The 16,908-nt window shown below is 38.5% G+C and overlaps 2 protein-coding genes across 2 annotated transcripts; both read right to left on the minus strand.

Moving 5' to 3' along the window:
* Positions 1–1,702: 1,702 nt before the first annotated feature.
* kiss2 (kisspeptin 2) lies at positions 1,703–4,729 on the minus strand. Its single transcript, XM_074625627.1, has 2 exons — positions 3,726–4,729; positions 1,703–1,968 (listed from the first exon to the last, which is right to left on the minus strand). The coding sequence occupies exons 1-2, from the start codon at positions 3,835–3,837 to the stop codon at positions 1,703–1,705; spliced, it is 378 nt and encodes a 125-aa protein (XP_074481728.1). The 5' UTR covers positions 3,838–4,729.
* Positions 4,730–4,866: 137 nt separating this feature from the next.
* glt8d2 (glycosyltransferase 8 domain containing 2) lies at positions 4,867–16,908 on the minus strand. The gene is made up of 10 exons (XM_074625618.1): positions 16,792–16,908; positions 14,098–14,141; positions 12,388–12,480; positions 11,481–11,682; positions 11,250–11,367; positions 11,038–11,122; positions 9,482–9,594; positions 8,993–9,159; positions 7,016–7,128; positions 4,867–5,788 (listed from the first exon to the last, which is right to left on the minus strand). The coding sequence occupies exons 2-10, from the start codon at positions 14,114–14,116 to the stop codon at positions 5,610–5,612; spliced, it is 1,089 nt and encodes a 362-aa protein (XP_074481719.1). The 5' UTR covers positions 14,117–14,141; positions 16,792–16,908; the 3' UTR covers positions 4,867–5,609.

Here is a 16,908-nt window from a genome sequence, read left to right on the forward strand (position 1 = left end):
TATTCCCTCAGTCTCCTTTTAAAACCCAACAGACCTTTTTATTATTATTTCTGTGTGCAGTTTAGTTTTGTTAGTTCCCCAGTAGTGACCCGGTCATTCAGGTTTTTTTTTTTTTTTGGTGGGGTGACGTAACAATTGGGGGCTCATCCGGGATTTAAATGTAAACCTGCTATTTGTGCAGGTATATTTTGTTTGTCGCTCTTGAAATAATAGTTCACTGCATAAACCATGGAGTTCAGTGTGGAGAATCCCACTTGGGAGGCGGTCAATTCATGTAGAAAGGCAGACCTAATCCAAATTGCTCATCAGTACGGCGTCGCAGTGTCAGTGGGAAGTAGAAAAGATGCTGTGAAACAGGCTGTATAATCACTGGTTTGGTGGAGTTAGAAGTGGAGGTGCTGTGATCACCCTCAGCTGTTGATAATCAGCCTGGCTGGGAGGCGGGGGAACGTAACAGATTCAACGAATTAGCTAATATTGATGACATGCATGTTTATCTACTTTTAAATAATAAACACGGCATTCTGTTGCAATTGTTAGGAAAAGCCACAACTGAATTTAAAGGTAACATTACCTCTTTGTGTTTTCTTGTAAATATCAGGCTCTTAATAGGTGAATTCCAAATACATGGAGCTCATTTTTTCTACATCTTCTATATTTTCTATTTGATAGAGTTAAACTTACATAAATTCCTCAACATCCTGCCAACTGGCGTCCCCGCAGACCCCAGAGGTTTACCTTCTGTTATATCTCACATGGTGCTTTATTCATTCCAATTTTTCACGACTTTGTCAATCAATGTGTTGTTCATTGTTTTCCATTTCTGTTTTTTAAAACATTCCAATGTAAAATTTCACCTATGCAGTTTTAATAGATGGAACTATTTATTGAGTTCATGTTTGCCATGGGTCCTAATTTAAAGTATTACACACTATCAGTGACACAGATTTCCTCATGTGCTCTGTCTATTTTTTTTTTACACAATATGCAAATTAACCCCTAAAATAATAATAATCTGTGTTTTTTTTTCCTTCAGATGACGTTAAGTACATAACTTATAATGTTTTGAGAAGAAATAAGTTAATATTTTGCTATGATGGTTGTTTCTTACAGTAGTTTATTTGTATTTGTAATATGTTGGTAGGAAGAGGGTTAAGAGCACCCACAAACAAAAAGTGTGTCATTATGAAGAGTTGTTTGGTGAACATGTTACCTGTTATATAATATTTTACATATTTTTTTATTTGACAAATATTCTATTGTAGTTCAATATTAGTTTTCTAATAATTATTTGTATTTTTACTTGTGTACTTTGTATAAACATGCCTGTCTGTATAGTGTCATTTAAAAAGGCACTGCGGTGCCATCTTATGGTTGGATGAAGTCACTGCAGAAAATTACAACTGAGCGTTTTTAATGACATCACAAAAGTCTATTCGACTATTTAAATTGGATTTCTAAAATACTGAGATCCCTAAGAGCAAACATGTTAATGTCTGAGGCGTTATGTTTCCTTATCTAAATGTATTTTGAAGGGTTTTCTTACCTCTCGTAAAAAGAATTTCACAGTCGAGGTACAAAAGTTTTATTCACAGAAACATTTTATCTTTTTTTAAAACACAAATGGAAAGACACTTCACATGTTGACCTTTGATCGATGGGAGACAAGTCCTCAGAGAACGACACACACATTTTTTTGTTTTCAAGTAGGCACCTCCAGTTCTCGCGAGAAGAGAGAAAGGGGTGAGAGTTTGTTTGTCCTGGCTCTTTTAACGGCTCTCCTGTAAACGTAGCCGTCGTAGCGTTTCCCGAAGCGCAGGCCGAACGGGTTGAAGTTGAACTTACTCCTGCGGTCGTTGCACAGAAGCTGCCGCTGGTCTTCGTTCTCTCTCAGGGAGAAACACGGGTTGGAGTCTTCCGCCAAAAACTCTCCTGCGGTTCTTCTCGTGAGCGCAGACAGGACCGATCCTGAGGACGACAGCAGCAAACATCAGCCCACAGCTGGATACAGCTGAATACATGCACCTGCAGCCAAACCACATGCTTTATTTAAATCTTTGGTTCCCAACGCTGTTTCAGAACCAGAGATGTCTTTACCTGTTTTATACGATACGACATGATACGACACGACACGATACGACACGATACGATACACTTTATTGTCCCCTTGGGTAAATTAGTTTTGGACTCAGCGCTGCTCACCATCAGCTGCCTCCACAGCAGCATCAATAAATAGAAATAAACAACAATCCCCACACAAACACACAAACAATGTAAACCACAAACAACATATATTGCACATTACTCATATTGCACAAGAACTATATAAAAACATAATAAATAAAAGATAAAAAACATGACGCTATTGCACAACCCTCAAGAAATGTTTTTACTTTTTACCCGCTGAGTATATTATATTCCTGCATATATTCATGAAATTACTTATTGTGGAGAATGTCCCACTTTAGAGTCTTATTATTATTTTTTTAAATATTATTTTTAATTGGAAGAACATTGCAAGGCGTATGAATTACAGAGCAAATAAGTAGTCTTCTATTTTTCATCCATTTTTCCCTCCCACCCCAACAATAAAGGAAATAACCAATATAACACTAATAGTGACCAGACTTAAGGCAGCAATGACACCAAAATTAGAAACACATGAAATAATAAAAACACATACAATATTCACATATACACACACAAAAAACTAAATAAATAAAATAAAATAAAAATAAAGTAGTAAAAAAAAGAAAAAAAAGAGATTAAAATAATAACAACGCCAATCCAACAAAACAAATGGATTTTCCCTTAAAAAATTAAGGGAAAAATCTAAGTTTCTCCAAACCAACGGACAGTAAAGTATCTTTCTTTCACCCACCTACTGTGAGTCGGAGGTAGAACATGTTTCCATTTAAACAGAATAAGTCTCCAACAAGGTGGTAAAGGCGAGAACATGTTGCAAAGTCAATCAATCAATCAAACTTTATTTATATAGCACCTTTCAAACAAGTCAAATGCAATTCAAAATGCTGGATGATAAATATATAGAGTGTTAAAAATGGATTTAGAAACTAATGCACCAAAACAACCACTATAAAAGTTAATTGAATAAGAAAGCAATAAGAGATGAGTATTTAAGATAATAAAATATAAATAAAACATAAGGAAATAAAAATAGAAATAAAAAAAAGAAAGAAACTACACAAAATAAGCAGATTGTATTAAAATAATAACATTTTAATAGAATAGAATAAAATGCTACGTTAAGTGTGTTGAAGATCTCGGACCAAAATGTCTTGAGGTTCGGGCAGGACCAGAAGAGTCTTTTTATTATTATTATTATTATTATTATAACTATCATTATTATTATTATTGTTATTATTATTATTTGTATTATTATTATTATTATTATTATTATTATTATCATCATTACTACATGTATAATTTTATGGGATATTACTATAGTATTTTACTGCTGATTTTAACTAGACTGTAGATTTCATAAATTGGTCGTATATGTAAAATCATAATTAAAGTAACTATAGCTCTCAACTGTAATCTGTAGTGGATTAAAACGTATCCTAAAATATTTCCCCCTGACGTGTACTGTGGTAGAAATTGGCGTAAAAAGAAAATATTCAAGTACCTAATAAAGAATAAAGAGATAGAGAATAAAACCAGATCTTTTAGTTAGCATTCATCATTCATTAGGTTGGTCTCACCTGTTGCAGGTGTCCTCTGTGCAGAGTCAGATCCGGGCAGAGCTGCTGCCGTGCTCCCTCCATCCTGACCAACTATCAGCCCGCACATCACAACCAGAGCCACGAGTCTCATGTTCCTCTCTCGCTGTGCAGACTCAAGTTGTTTATGTTCACCTAAACTCAGCAGGTATTATCACGTCCAGTCCTATCAGACCTGGTTTTATATTCCCACCAGGTGACCTCCTGGCCCCTGCAGGCTCTCAGCCAATCACAGCCGTGTGCGTCTCTGCTGCTGTTTAAATTGCGAAGCTGTCCGCTGGCCTGGTGGCGCTGAAATGAAATCAGCTCATCAGCTCTTCTGGGAAATGTTTCCAGCTCAGTTTGCTTTGCTGGGATCCATTCATCCAGTATACGAGATAATAATAATAATATGATAAAATCAAGAAAGAGATGGAAACAGGGCTGATTTGCGTAATTGCGCGTAATCCAGATTCCAGTTTGGCTGCAAAGAGCAGCAGTGGAAGGACGGACTCGGAAGAGTTATTACTCAGAAAACTGTGTTTTATTCTATTCTATTTTAATTTGTGTGATGTGTTGCTCTGCAGGGAGGGAGACCCAACGCACAAAGTGAGCACCACAGTCTGTACAAACAGTGTTTGATGTGCTGCTGCTGCAGGTTGCAGGAAGTACATTAGTATCATTAAACACAACGGGACCCAACAGATAACAGTGTTGTATATAGTGTAGAAAACTATTCTATAACTTTTGAAGGTACTTTAAATGACATTTAAGGGACAATCAGGGGTCAAAAGGTTATGTCTGAAAAGCCTAAATTCTTTTGGAAAAATGCTGATTGATATTCATACAATGAGATGAGGTCAAACATTTAACATCTTGAGAACAGAGGAACAATCAGCTGACACAATCAGCTCATCAGGTTCCTTCAGAGAGGACTGTTAGGACTCTCACGCCCTCTGGTGGTCGTGTTGGAGGCGTTCAGCTCATGACAACAATGCGCTGAACACAGAGTTGCTGATTTCAGTTCTACTGCTGTGACTTTATCTTCTCATCGGTGCGGAATAGGCACGCTTTATTTCAGGCTTCAGCCTGTAATATGAAATGTTCAATAACTGTAGCAAGAAAACCTCTCTCATACACACACTCTGATTTGGTTTTATTTATTTCCATAAATTATTAAAATAAGAGACGTATACTGTAGGTTGCAGAAAACCCTTGCGAGGTTCGCTGCCCGACGACTTATCCTAACCTTAACCGAGGTCAATGCCTAACCTTAACTATTCAAGGTCAATGTCTAACCTTAACTATTTAAGGTCAATGCCTAACCTCAACTATTCAAGGTCAATGTCTAACCTTAACTATTCCAGGTCAAAGCCTAACGTCAACTATTCAAGGTCAATGTCTATCCTTAACTATTCAAGGTCAATGTCTAACCTTAACTATTCCAGGTCAAAGCCTAACGTCAACTATTCAAGGTCAATGCCATATTTGAAGCATGAAAGTACCGGTAAAAAATGAGACTGTGACTGTGAGAGTTCTGAAAATGTATTTCAGGTTAATTAGCATAGTTAGCTCAACAAAATCTTGTCACTGTTATGAGTTTATGAACACATTCTTAGAGATATTCTAATATTTTGTACAGGTATCTGTCACTTGCATTAGACGACAGATTAGTCACATTTTGTGTATTTAGCGTACGTAGGTTACATACATCGAGCACCCACTCTGCCAACGCTGTTTCTCATACAATGTTCGACCGACGTTTCATTTTGAAGAACATTTCACAGCTTTGCATTCATTTACTGTACATTTCTTATCACACCTTCCGCCATCGTTCAAGTATACGTCCTGAACCTGCGGCTCAGACGCGGTATGTTCCACAGAACCTCAGCTGTCACTCTCAGGTCGTACCAAGGAGAACCTTCTGGAGGGGTCTGGGACGAACCACCTCTCCCACAGATCCAAGTGAACGGCGGGATAATTCCACGGTTTAAACGGACCGTTCCAGTGCAGCAGGTGCGCCTCCTGCAGGAAGCTCTCCGAATAGCGGGCATCTGGACTCCAGCCTGGACACACAGGAGAAAGCTTTTAGAAATGGTTTCTCTACGTCTGCTGCAGAGTTAATGATTCCACTTCACATCACTCGCCATTATTAATGTCAGTTTTATCTATTATTAGTCACTTGTGTATTTTAATATGTTAATATTATTTTATTTCTATTAAATCTGCAGTAGGCAGAATGTTTTTGGCATTACCTGTCTCATGTGCTACTGTCAGGATATAGTTTATAAATATAACTTTGATCATATTTGCTCCAACCTGCCTACCCCAGCTTTAATCTTGTTTATGATGTATTATCATTAGTTTCCCACTGCTCCTCCTCCTCTGTATCCTGTCCCCATAGTCGGTTGATTTGTGATAAGCTCTGTTAAAATGCTTTAATAACTTAAAGGTCCCATATCATGCTCATTTTCAGGTTCATACTTGTATTTAGTGTTTCTACTAGAACATGTTTACATGCTGTAATGTTAAAAAAACAACTTTTTTCCCCCTCATACTGTCTGACTGAATATACCTGTATTCACCCTCTGTCTGAAACGCTCCGTTTTAGTGCATTTCAACGGAATTAGGTTGCTAGGAAACAGTTGGGGTCCATGTTTACTATCGGCTGATGTTATTTACATACACTGCAACAGGAAATAAACTGGGACACATTTAGAATGTTTATGTTTAAAACCGTGTGATGATCTATACATATTGTATATTTGTGACATCACAAAAGGACAGAAATCCTGACGTCTTGTTTCAAACGCACAATTTCTGAATACAGGCTGTGTGTATTCCTTCGTATATTGAGCGTTTTGATCGTTTCACAGAATTTATATAAAGCACTTAAACCTGCTTTGTAATATAAAAGACATGAAAATCTCACTTTTTACAAAAAGGGACCTTTAATAACAAAAAGTGTGTCTTGTTGTTCTTTACGTGCTAAAATGAGCTTCCAATTACCACAGTAATTAGGCATCGTATTTTTTATTATTACTTATTTTATTATTATTATTATTGTTTTATTTTTATTTATTTATTATTATTATTATTATTATTATTATTTTTTCTATTTTTTTACCCCCTAATCTCATGTAACTTAACCTATGACAAAAGAAAGCTTTTAAGTGTATGTATGTCTGTGAAGCCAAAAACAAATTTTCATGCAAGTGGACAATAAAGATGTCTATTAATTTAGGAATGAACACTGAAATTCTTCTGTACGTGACCGGGAGTGATGAGCTTACCCATATGTCTGACGTGCCACAGTGGGTCCAGTGTTGTGTACTTGTCATGAAACACTATTAGCATGGGGGGAGTCGCCACGCCTCCGGCCATGGCACTGCTGTATATGTTCTGCCTGCATGGTGGATAGGAAGAAGAAGGTTTCTGATCAGGCAGATGCTAACAAACAATAACAAATAATATAATATTACAATAAATGAACTGGTACATGTTAAGATATAAAGCGGTGCTAAGGAAAGGCTAGGTTGGAATGTGGGAGCATACTCATATTTTCTTTTGGGTGTGGTTGTAATCATGTCGGCACACAGAACCTGAGGGCAAGTGGATATCCACAACATCTGCAGTACAGCCCACTAATACATGTGACTATGAAATCAATTAGAAGAACACATGCGCTCTTTTCATTGTTCTTCCTCACACGTATGCTGCATTCACACACATGGAATCAGGAATTTTAGGATGGCAAAAGTTAGGTAAGGCCAGCAGAGAAGGCCGGTAACGGTAGATGGCATCGCCGGCCATCATTAAAATATTCTAACTTTTTGCCGTCCGATTTACACCCAGATGTTACGCAGCTCCCTCACACCGGAGAAAGTGGTTTAAGTTTGCAATAGAATATTAAGAGAAAGCTGCATGTTATGGCTACGTGCATTATCATAATAATAATAATAATAATAAAAATAATAGACACAAAATTATTTCATTTAATATATTTCATTCCATCACCATAGCAACATATCATCATGCGTGTTTAGTTTTGCCATCATGCCATAGAGTGCTGCTGGAATGAGTCCTAAAACCTGGAAATGAGTTTGCATTTTAGCCGTGGATGTATAAAGAGAACTGGATCCAGCGTTGGAGGCGGGCCACGGTCATTCCTATGAAAGTGTCTCAGTGGAGCATGAAGCCTAAATGGCTCCACTTCCGTCTGGAAAAGTACCCGGATCTTGGGGCACATGGAACATGCGCGGTAGCGTCCGCTCGGTCACATGACTCAGCCACGGAGGTCCCAACGTCACGCCGTCATCACGGCTTGCGCTCCAGCCTTGGTCTGGGTCTCATTCACATGAACGGAGGAAGGGAAATAACTCTGGATTCAGCTATTAGTGTGTTTTACCACTTTTAGGACCTAATGATTTAAATAAGGACTATTAGAGTTCATACTGGGAAGTTGATTCACCTAAAAAAAATGTATCCTCTGAGTTACAGACGTGTCTTTCCCAATGTTTGAACAAAACGTGTAAGTATCATAAACGTGTGTTTGCCACAGAGATTATTTTCTGCAATAATCCAAAACCCAAAGGAACAATCCCATCGGCTTTTTGACGAGGGAACCAGTGCGATGCTAACTTCCTAAATACGCCATCCCTGCAGCACTCTACTTCGTCGGACAGTTGTTTTTTCTCTGTGCCTTCCAGAAGGTGTTGTCCGTCTGCCGTCTACCATCTGCCGGATTCCACTTGAATGCAACATTAGTGAGAATATGTCCACCTCTTTTAGCTTTAACGTCAAAGTAAAACCATTTGAATCTTTGTTTAGTTAGTTAATTAGTAATTATTAATCATATCTTATTTAATAGCAGAGACAGGAAGCATAAGCCACTTGAGATTTTTGGATGAACTAAAATGTATAATCATGTATCGTCGGCGTAGCTGTTGAGACATGATGTTGTCGGATGAAACGACCACAGGGAAGCATGTGTTTAAAAAGCAGGGGGGCAGGATATATATATATATACCACTAGAATATACGTCAGCTTTCCTCCTTGTTATGTATTATTATTGGAATCTTGTAACCTTGCATCATCGAACCAGAGACCCAGGTGAAGGAGGCATAATACATTTTCATTGCAAAACACAGGCTCTTATTTTTATACAAGATAAATTCTCCCAGCCAATCAGTGTTCAAATTTCATGTATGGAGCTGGATATGTGTCAAAAATGCAACGTGAGGGTTGCCAGGTCACTGTGTGTATATACCTGAAATTCTCCTCCATCCATTTCTCCAGCTGTTTGGTGATCTTCTGTTTCTTCCATTCTCTGACATCTGCCACAAACACTCCCGGGTTGAAGGAGCAGTCTCCGGGGTTGATGCCCAGGTCTTTAACTTTCTCTTTCCTGTAGTCCAGGAAGCCCATGTAGGTTGTCTAGGGGACGAGCTCAGAGGAGAGGACGCCATATTTCAATAACCAAAGTGTCTTTTCAACAGAATATAACATTCAGTATCAATTTCTTTAATGGTCCAAAGTGTGCGTAGTCGTGAGTTTACGACAAATGGCATTAATTATACATTTACATGGATGCACATCAAAAGTTAAATGATGCATGCATACAGTATGTGCTGCCCACTTCTATTTACTGACACTGGTTCCAGGTTTGATTTTCAGCCATTGTATTGCTCCCTCCACACTGGCAGGTTAATACACTAAGTGATTATGATGCATAATGATAAAAGACATAAAAATCCACCTGCATGCCGATGCTGCGCACCATCTCGTGCGTGGAGGGTAAGTCGCAGTCAGTGGAGAAAGCGGCAGCGTGACCCGGCTCCAGCTTGATATTAAACAGATCCTTGATGTCGCCTGTAAGTGGTACAACATATACAGTATATACTCTATACCTGTTACAGCGTATACTCTATACCTGTTACAGCATTATGGCCCTCTGCATGAAATATATCTATATTGTTTATTTCATCTTTTTCAACACAAAAGTCTCACTGCACAAAGACTTCATTAATACAAAAAACACTTTCAAAAACTTGATGAAGAACTTTATTGATATGTGAGAAATTGTCAATTGCAATCATAAAACTATTAAGATTTGTTTTTATTCATTAAACTCAGACCTCCACTAACGCTGCATAATACTTTTTTTTTTTTAATAAATATTATTCATTTGTATTATATTGCATTATGTTAATTGTATCACTATAATAACAATACTATATTACACAATATTTGTATTGTGTTATATGCTATATCATAGCATTCTCTTTGATTTCTGTTATATGTACTTTGTACATGTTAATATTACATATGCTGTACATATATTATAACATTATATACTTATATTATTATGTATATTGTACTAATTATTCATACCTATAACTATATGCTTATATTATATATAGTACATACAGTTTACACATCATGGCTGGAGTTACACTACTGGACTTCCCTTTCACAAACATTTATGAAGTGCGAGGTGTTGTAGTGTATATCGTTTAATGTCACCTAGCTAATTTCTTTAATTTTATTTATTTTATTAATTTTATTGAAAGAGTTCTTTATTTTTATTTTATTAATTTGTATTTATTTATCTATTTATCTCATTCCTTCTTCTCATTACATTTGTGCAATACTGTTGGATAAACTATTATTATTATTTAACCTCCTTCACAACAACCTAGTATGACCTGGTTGGTACCGATGGATTCATCAGGTTTTATAGTTTCATATGATACCAGTATCTTCACTCTAGCTTTAAAACCGAGCAACCTCTGAAAGATAGATTGCGTTAATGCGGTTTATTTATAATGAAATCGAACAAATCCAATTACAACACAAAATAAGTCGGTGAGTGTTTTCGGGGTTAATCAATAAAACCCTTTAATTTCAGCCGATTAGACTGCCGTCAGGCTATCATAAATAGATGATATCAGTCGCTATAAGCCCCATAGATGTGGGTTAGTAGTGCCCTACTACACCTACTAGTAGGTTTTATCATATATTCACATGGTAGATCACTGAAAGGAGGTATAAAAGAACAAACAGCGAAGCAAAGAAGTTGTAGTTTTGTTGCCTAAACCTAAAGAAGCCTTTTTCTTTGTGTTCAAAAGGTGACATGAAATGTTAGAATGTGTTTTACTTTCACTTTTACAACGTAGTAGGTGTAGTAGGCCCCTATTGACCCACATCTATGGTGCTTATAGCGACTGATAACGCCTATTTAATGGCCTGATAAAAGCCAAATCGGGTGTTAATTTTCACATAGATTACTTCCTACCATGCTCACATACATACCCTGCACGATGACATCATCGTCTAAGTATATCACCCTCTTGTGGTTGATGTCAAGCAGAGGTAGGTAAAAGCGCACAAAATTGAGCTGCAAAACAAAAGCGAAGTTATTCACACCTCTTCGAAACTCTACATTTAGATTGTACACTTTAGATAGCACGCGTTGGAGCTTCATCTGTGCACGTGTAGAGGTATGTATTGATCCCAGAACTCACCGGATGCAGCAGATCGGGACGAGAGGAATCTGGCTTCACCTTTCCTTTTAGGACCATGGGGTTAAACTCCAGTATCTTATATTTGATGCCTTTCAGTTTAGTCTTCACTATGTACTGTCTGGGAAGATACAAAGAAAGTAAGATGAGGGAAATAAGCATGAAAGTCATCAGGATACGCAGTAATACTGGGATGCCACTGGCTTGGTACATTTACAGTATAAGAGCACGAACCTGGTCAGTTTCACAGCATCACGCAGAGTGACGATATAGAAGAACACGCTGGCGTCTGTGTTGCTGTGGACGCTGTTGATGGTTGCCATGGTTGCACCCAAACGCTCCTCCGACGCACATATGATGACGGGGATGACATCATCCACATCGGACACTCTCACCGAGGGAACTCGTGCCGCGCCTCCGAGACTCTTCTGGTGATCTGAGAGAGGTTAAAAAACATGCATGGAATTTTTTGAAGTGCATTTGTTGGGGGACTATTTTCAGCGGCGGATTAATCCACACATTTGATGCTCTAGTGCAGGGGTCTCCAACCTTTTTTCCTCTGAGAGCTATTCATAGCACCAAGTTGTACATCAGCAATAGCAGACATCAGTTCTGTCTCACTTTTATTGTCCTTTAATAACGTTTTAGCCACCGCAGTCATCGCCTCTATTGCATTCCCGCCATAGGCGAAAGGCTTTTTGTGCTTCGTTAGGATGCGAGCCACCAAATGAAGCCTCTGTTGCTGCATTGGCCTTCTTCGTCAGTTTGGTAAACAGTGACTCCCGCCTTTCAAGCGTTGTTTTCAGCTCCTTTACCTTCTCTCATCGTAGACCGCTTCCAGCCGGAAAGCTCCATGAAAAGTTTCCGCGTCACTGATATAACAAAACCTGAAAGCAGCGGTAACTCGTTTAAGTGACAGCCGATCGGCAAATAATCAGTTTGTGTCCAAAGGAGGCGGGAAGTCTGTGAATTTGATTCAATAGGAATTTAAACAGGTTAATAAAGTGACTTTGTGTTATCAAATGTACGTATGTACATATTCTTTGAACCTTTAGCGAGCCACTCAGAAACGGGTAGCGAGCTACCGGTAGCTACATGTTGGAGACCCCTGCTCTGGTGTCTCTTAGTGTCTCGGGTGTACCTGAGTGTTTGTGCCGAGTGGAAGGTCTGAGCAGTGTGCTGTGCAGGAAGAGACACGCCATCAGCACCAGCAGCACCAGGAGGATCCGGTTAACTGTGAGAGGCAGGAATCAGTTAGTCATATAGCAGCTTATATCCAATCAGACTGTAACTGTCAGTAGGTGGTGTTAGTGTTTCACAAGAAGTACTGTTTGTTTTCCAAAGAATACACCTCCCAATGCTTAAAGGTCTCACTGATAACATTTTTACGTAGACGAATATTTCTTAAATTAACACATCCACAGAGCTTTTAGAAAGGTGCTGTCAATACTTAAATTTAACTTAAGTTTGACCATCCTTAATGAATAGACACAAGACTGAATCTTCTCAAACTCACAGCTGCTGTCAGACAGACAGACAGAGAGGAGCATCACACCCATCTGCAACCAGTTACCAGCCACTTTTATTAGTATTTCTGCACAGCATGCTACTTGAGCAGCAGTTTTACACTAAAGTATTCAGGATTTACTGACCCAGATCAAGGACTGCACACTTTATAGCCTACATTACAGAGAGATATTCTTTATGATGATTCTTACCCTGCTGAGGATCCAGTTTTAATGTGTTTTAAAAAAAATTCTAGCAAAGCATCACAGTCTCATGGCGGATCGTGAAATAGTCACAAAATTTAATCCATTTGATTCGTGAACATAGACACGACTTTCAACAACGTATTTTTCATGCATTTTCGGACGAATGTCCAGCAATGTGACGACACATGTTGTACAGGTTAGGCTTAGGCAACAAAACTACTTAGTTAGGCTTAGAAAAAGATCGTGGTTTGGGTTGAAATAACTCCGGAACTGCCGTAACTTAAGTACAGAAGTTACGTAACAAATAAATCATCTTTGACTTGTGGTTTTATGGGACATGAACACCGGTCTCCTAGGTGTTTTTTGACCCACCCGTCCACCTGACCTCCTTCCTACGCAGCGTTCGCTGCTCTCTATACTTCCTGGTTCGCAAGTACGTGGATTACATACAAATTGATTTTGTGCTGACCATCACAAGAACAAAATGTGAAATTCGTGTCTATGTGCATGAATCAATACATTAAATTTCGTGACTATTTCACGAGCTGCTGTGCGACTGGGCTGAGCATAAATGTTTGGGTTGTTGTTTCAGTGACAGTTTCCACAGATGGTATGATTTTCTCAAAGTCTTGAGGAAAAATTAAAACATGAAACCCAAATCTGCAAGGTATTAAATTGAAAACAGCAGCAGTTGTTACAGTTTTTTCTATTATGACATCTACACAGACACACACACACACACACACACACACACACACACACACACACACACGTAAAGCATGCGTCATTGTTTGTAAAGTCCAGTTTCATTTTTGGAAGCAAATTGTAAAGTATTTTGCATTCAGTCCAAACTGCTGTTCACACACTGGATGGAATCGTGAAATTTAACTCCTTACAGCCTCAGTCATCTGGTTACCTCATCACACCCTCCCCCAGCACAAACACACACACACACACACACACACACATTTGGTGCACGTGCTTGGAAACTGGATTCCTGGAGAGAAATGTGGGGGTTCCTTTACTGGCCTTTGCACAAAGAAAAGCTGACACTATAGTCAATATGGTGTAAATTTGTACAACCTGAGACCATAAATCAGCCGTATTACATTTGTGTTACACATTATTTTTTGACTTACTTTTTCTCAGGAGAGCCATATTTCATGTTTGCTTCCAGCGACATCTGCAAACAAACACAGAGAGCGAGAGAGAGAGAGAGAGAGAAAGAGAGAGAGCTATTAAGTCACTCAAGAGGGGTTGAAAGATGAAATAATCCTTGGCCTTAATAATGATGTATTGAAGGATTTGGCCGTTCTAACAATGAAACCTGGCAACACAGATAAAAGTGATATTTATTAAGATGTCAGACATCGTGTTTTTGCACACATGCAAAGGACAGGAATTGGAAAAGCTTTCAGATGATGTACACCACTTCTATAGGAGATCTACTGCTGACCTGCTATCGTCAATCGATCTCCATCAAAGGAAGTTCCTCCCAATCCAAAATGTTTCTCTCAATCAATGGAAGTACTGTGACATAGCATTCCTCTGCAATGATTGTTTGCTTGCTATACAGTCAAAGTAGTTTTATAGTGTGCGATGCATTAAAGAGAATGCAAAGAAAAGCTTTCTTTTGTTCGTGTAGAACATTGTGATCACGTTTCTGTCAAACTCAAGATTTGTGTTAAGACTGAAGAAACCCACCAGGGCCGTCGTAGGGATGGATTTGATTAAGACTTGTTGAGGAGGGGCTGGTTGGTTCGCCCCAAAAAACTATGGTCACATTGAAACGCAGCACAAAGAGAAATCAGCAAACTGCCAGTGTGGCCCGACTCGCAGTGAACTCACTGAGGCCCAGAGCCAGGAGATACTGGACGACACATGTGGCTCCATATTGTCAAAAAACCTTCCACCACTTCCTTCCTTCCTGGTGCCAGCCAGGGCTTCATCGAGGAATCTGTTTGCCTTCCAGCGTTTTGAACTTTTATATAAAGAATAGAAATGCTTACACAATGAATTACCAAACAAACATCTGTCCTGCCTCTTCTCAGAATCAATCATTGGGTTTCATGGGACATCAGCAGGAAACGGCACACTTTAAAGCTGCAGTAGGCAGAATGTTTTTGGCATCATTGAGCAAAAATTCCATAATAACCTTTCAGCATATTGTAATTCAAGTGTTCTGAGCGATAACTAGACTTCTGCTCCTCATGGCTCTGTTTTCAGGCTTTAGAACATCTAGTCCGTGACGGGAGACTTTGACCAATCACAGGTCATTTCAGAGAGAGAGAGCGTTCCTATTGGCTGTTCATAACGGAGACAGCCGTCAATTACTCGCCAACTCCAATCAAACGGTCAAACTAGGCAGCGCTGATCAAATATGGATCAATATTCTGTTACTGTAATGTGTATTTCTCTCCTCAGATGTTCTCAGAATCATCTCGTAGTGCATAGTTTAGCTGTAAAATGAGAAAGTTTGCTCCGGCTGATGGGCGGTGCTTCGTATTTCCTCAACTATCTCAACATGGTTGCCGGGTCACAAACGGTCGGACACAGATTACCTGTCTCATGCACTAATGTCAGGATATATTTTATAATAATATATATATATTTTTTAACCGTATTTGCTTCTATCTGCCTACTGCAGCTTTAAGTTGCTCATCAGTTTTACGCCTACAGTAGTCGCTCCCGTCTGATTTTCATGTTTCAGCACTCCCTCAGAAACCTGCACACTAACTGATCTAGGACAGGACATGCCTTCTGTGTCATGCATTTGTTTCTGGTTTGTTTGTCACTGTTTAGAACAGCCCAGAACATCTGGACCGGATTAGCTTCAGATACTCAACCGCCTAGCGCTGACTCTGACCTGCATTCGACAAAACCCACTCAAGAAAGTCTCTCCAAATTACAATATATACTGAGCGTATATTCTCCAGTTCTCAATGCATTTATACTCAATGTTCCTGCATGATTCTACCACCAGATTTAAACTCTCACATGATTTTTATGCCACTTGAATTCTTTTATTTTTTGAGAATTTGTCAAATAAATGACACTAAATATCAGTATAGACAAGTTATTTTTCCTTCAATGGCTTCTTCAAGACATCATTGAGGAATTAGGCTACATGGAAACTGTTTGATTATGAAGTAACCGGCTTCAGAAGCTCCTAAAAGTCTGCATGTAACTGTGTGTGTGTGTGTGTGTGTGGTTGGGGGTTGGGGGTCCAAACCAGACCCCTTAAATCATCACACTGTAAAAAATTCCTAACCTGGGAAAAAGCAGTTAACTTTTTCAGGACTACAATGTACTCGCAAGAGAAAAGATCTGTAACTTTTTCATTGATTTGCAATTAAGTTAAATTGTTTTGGGGGGATTTTCTAGTAAAGAAATGTTTGAAAATGAGGTGAATCACTTCACTAAAGTCCTACTATCGTATATAGAAAAAAAACAACAACAAATAAATACAAATTCCGAAAATAAAAGAAAAAACTGTGTAATGCATCATGCATTTACAGATTTTCCACCTCTTATTATTAAAGTTAAATGAACACGTTTTTTTAAAGATAGATATTTTTTTCAGTGTAGCATCAGGACAAAAAGTTCTCTTATACAACAAATACAACAGGGTCGCATAAATAACACAAAACAAATGTATGAAACATATTTAATAATAGGCCTATACAATAGATTTATACATGCATTATCTTAGCGAGCATGCACTATAGAAGACAGAGATAAATGAAGGAGGTGTGTCCCTGTGTAGGTTAAGTTATCAGTCATGCAGCACAAATTAAAGCTCATTTATAAGGTCAGAAATGTAGTTTACTTACCAGAGAAAGAAGCTGGTGATGCTGGTCAGTCTCATTCCTGGTGTTAATGGTGAAACCTCTGAGGACTGAGGCTCACCCTCACCAACAATCCCACTTTTCTCCTCTCCCACCTTTTTC

Source organism: Sebastes fasciatus, chromosome 23 (assembly GCF_043250625.1).
Source record: "Sebastes fasciatus isolate fSebFas1 chromosome 23, fSebFas1.pri, whole genome shotgun sequence".
Taxonomy (NCBI): Eukaryota; Metazoa; Chordata; class Actinopteri; order Perciformes; family Sebastidae; genus Sebastes; species Sebastes fasciatus.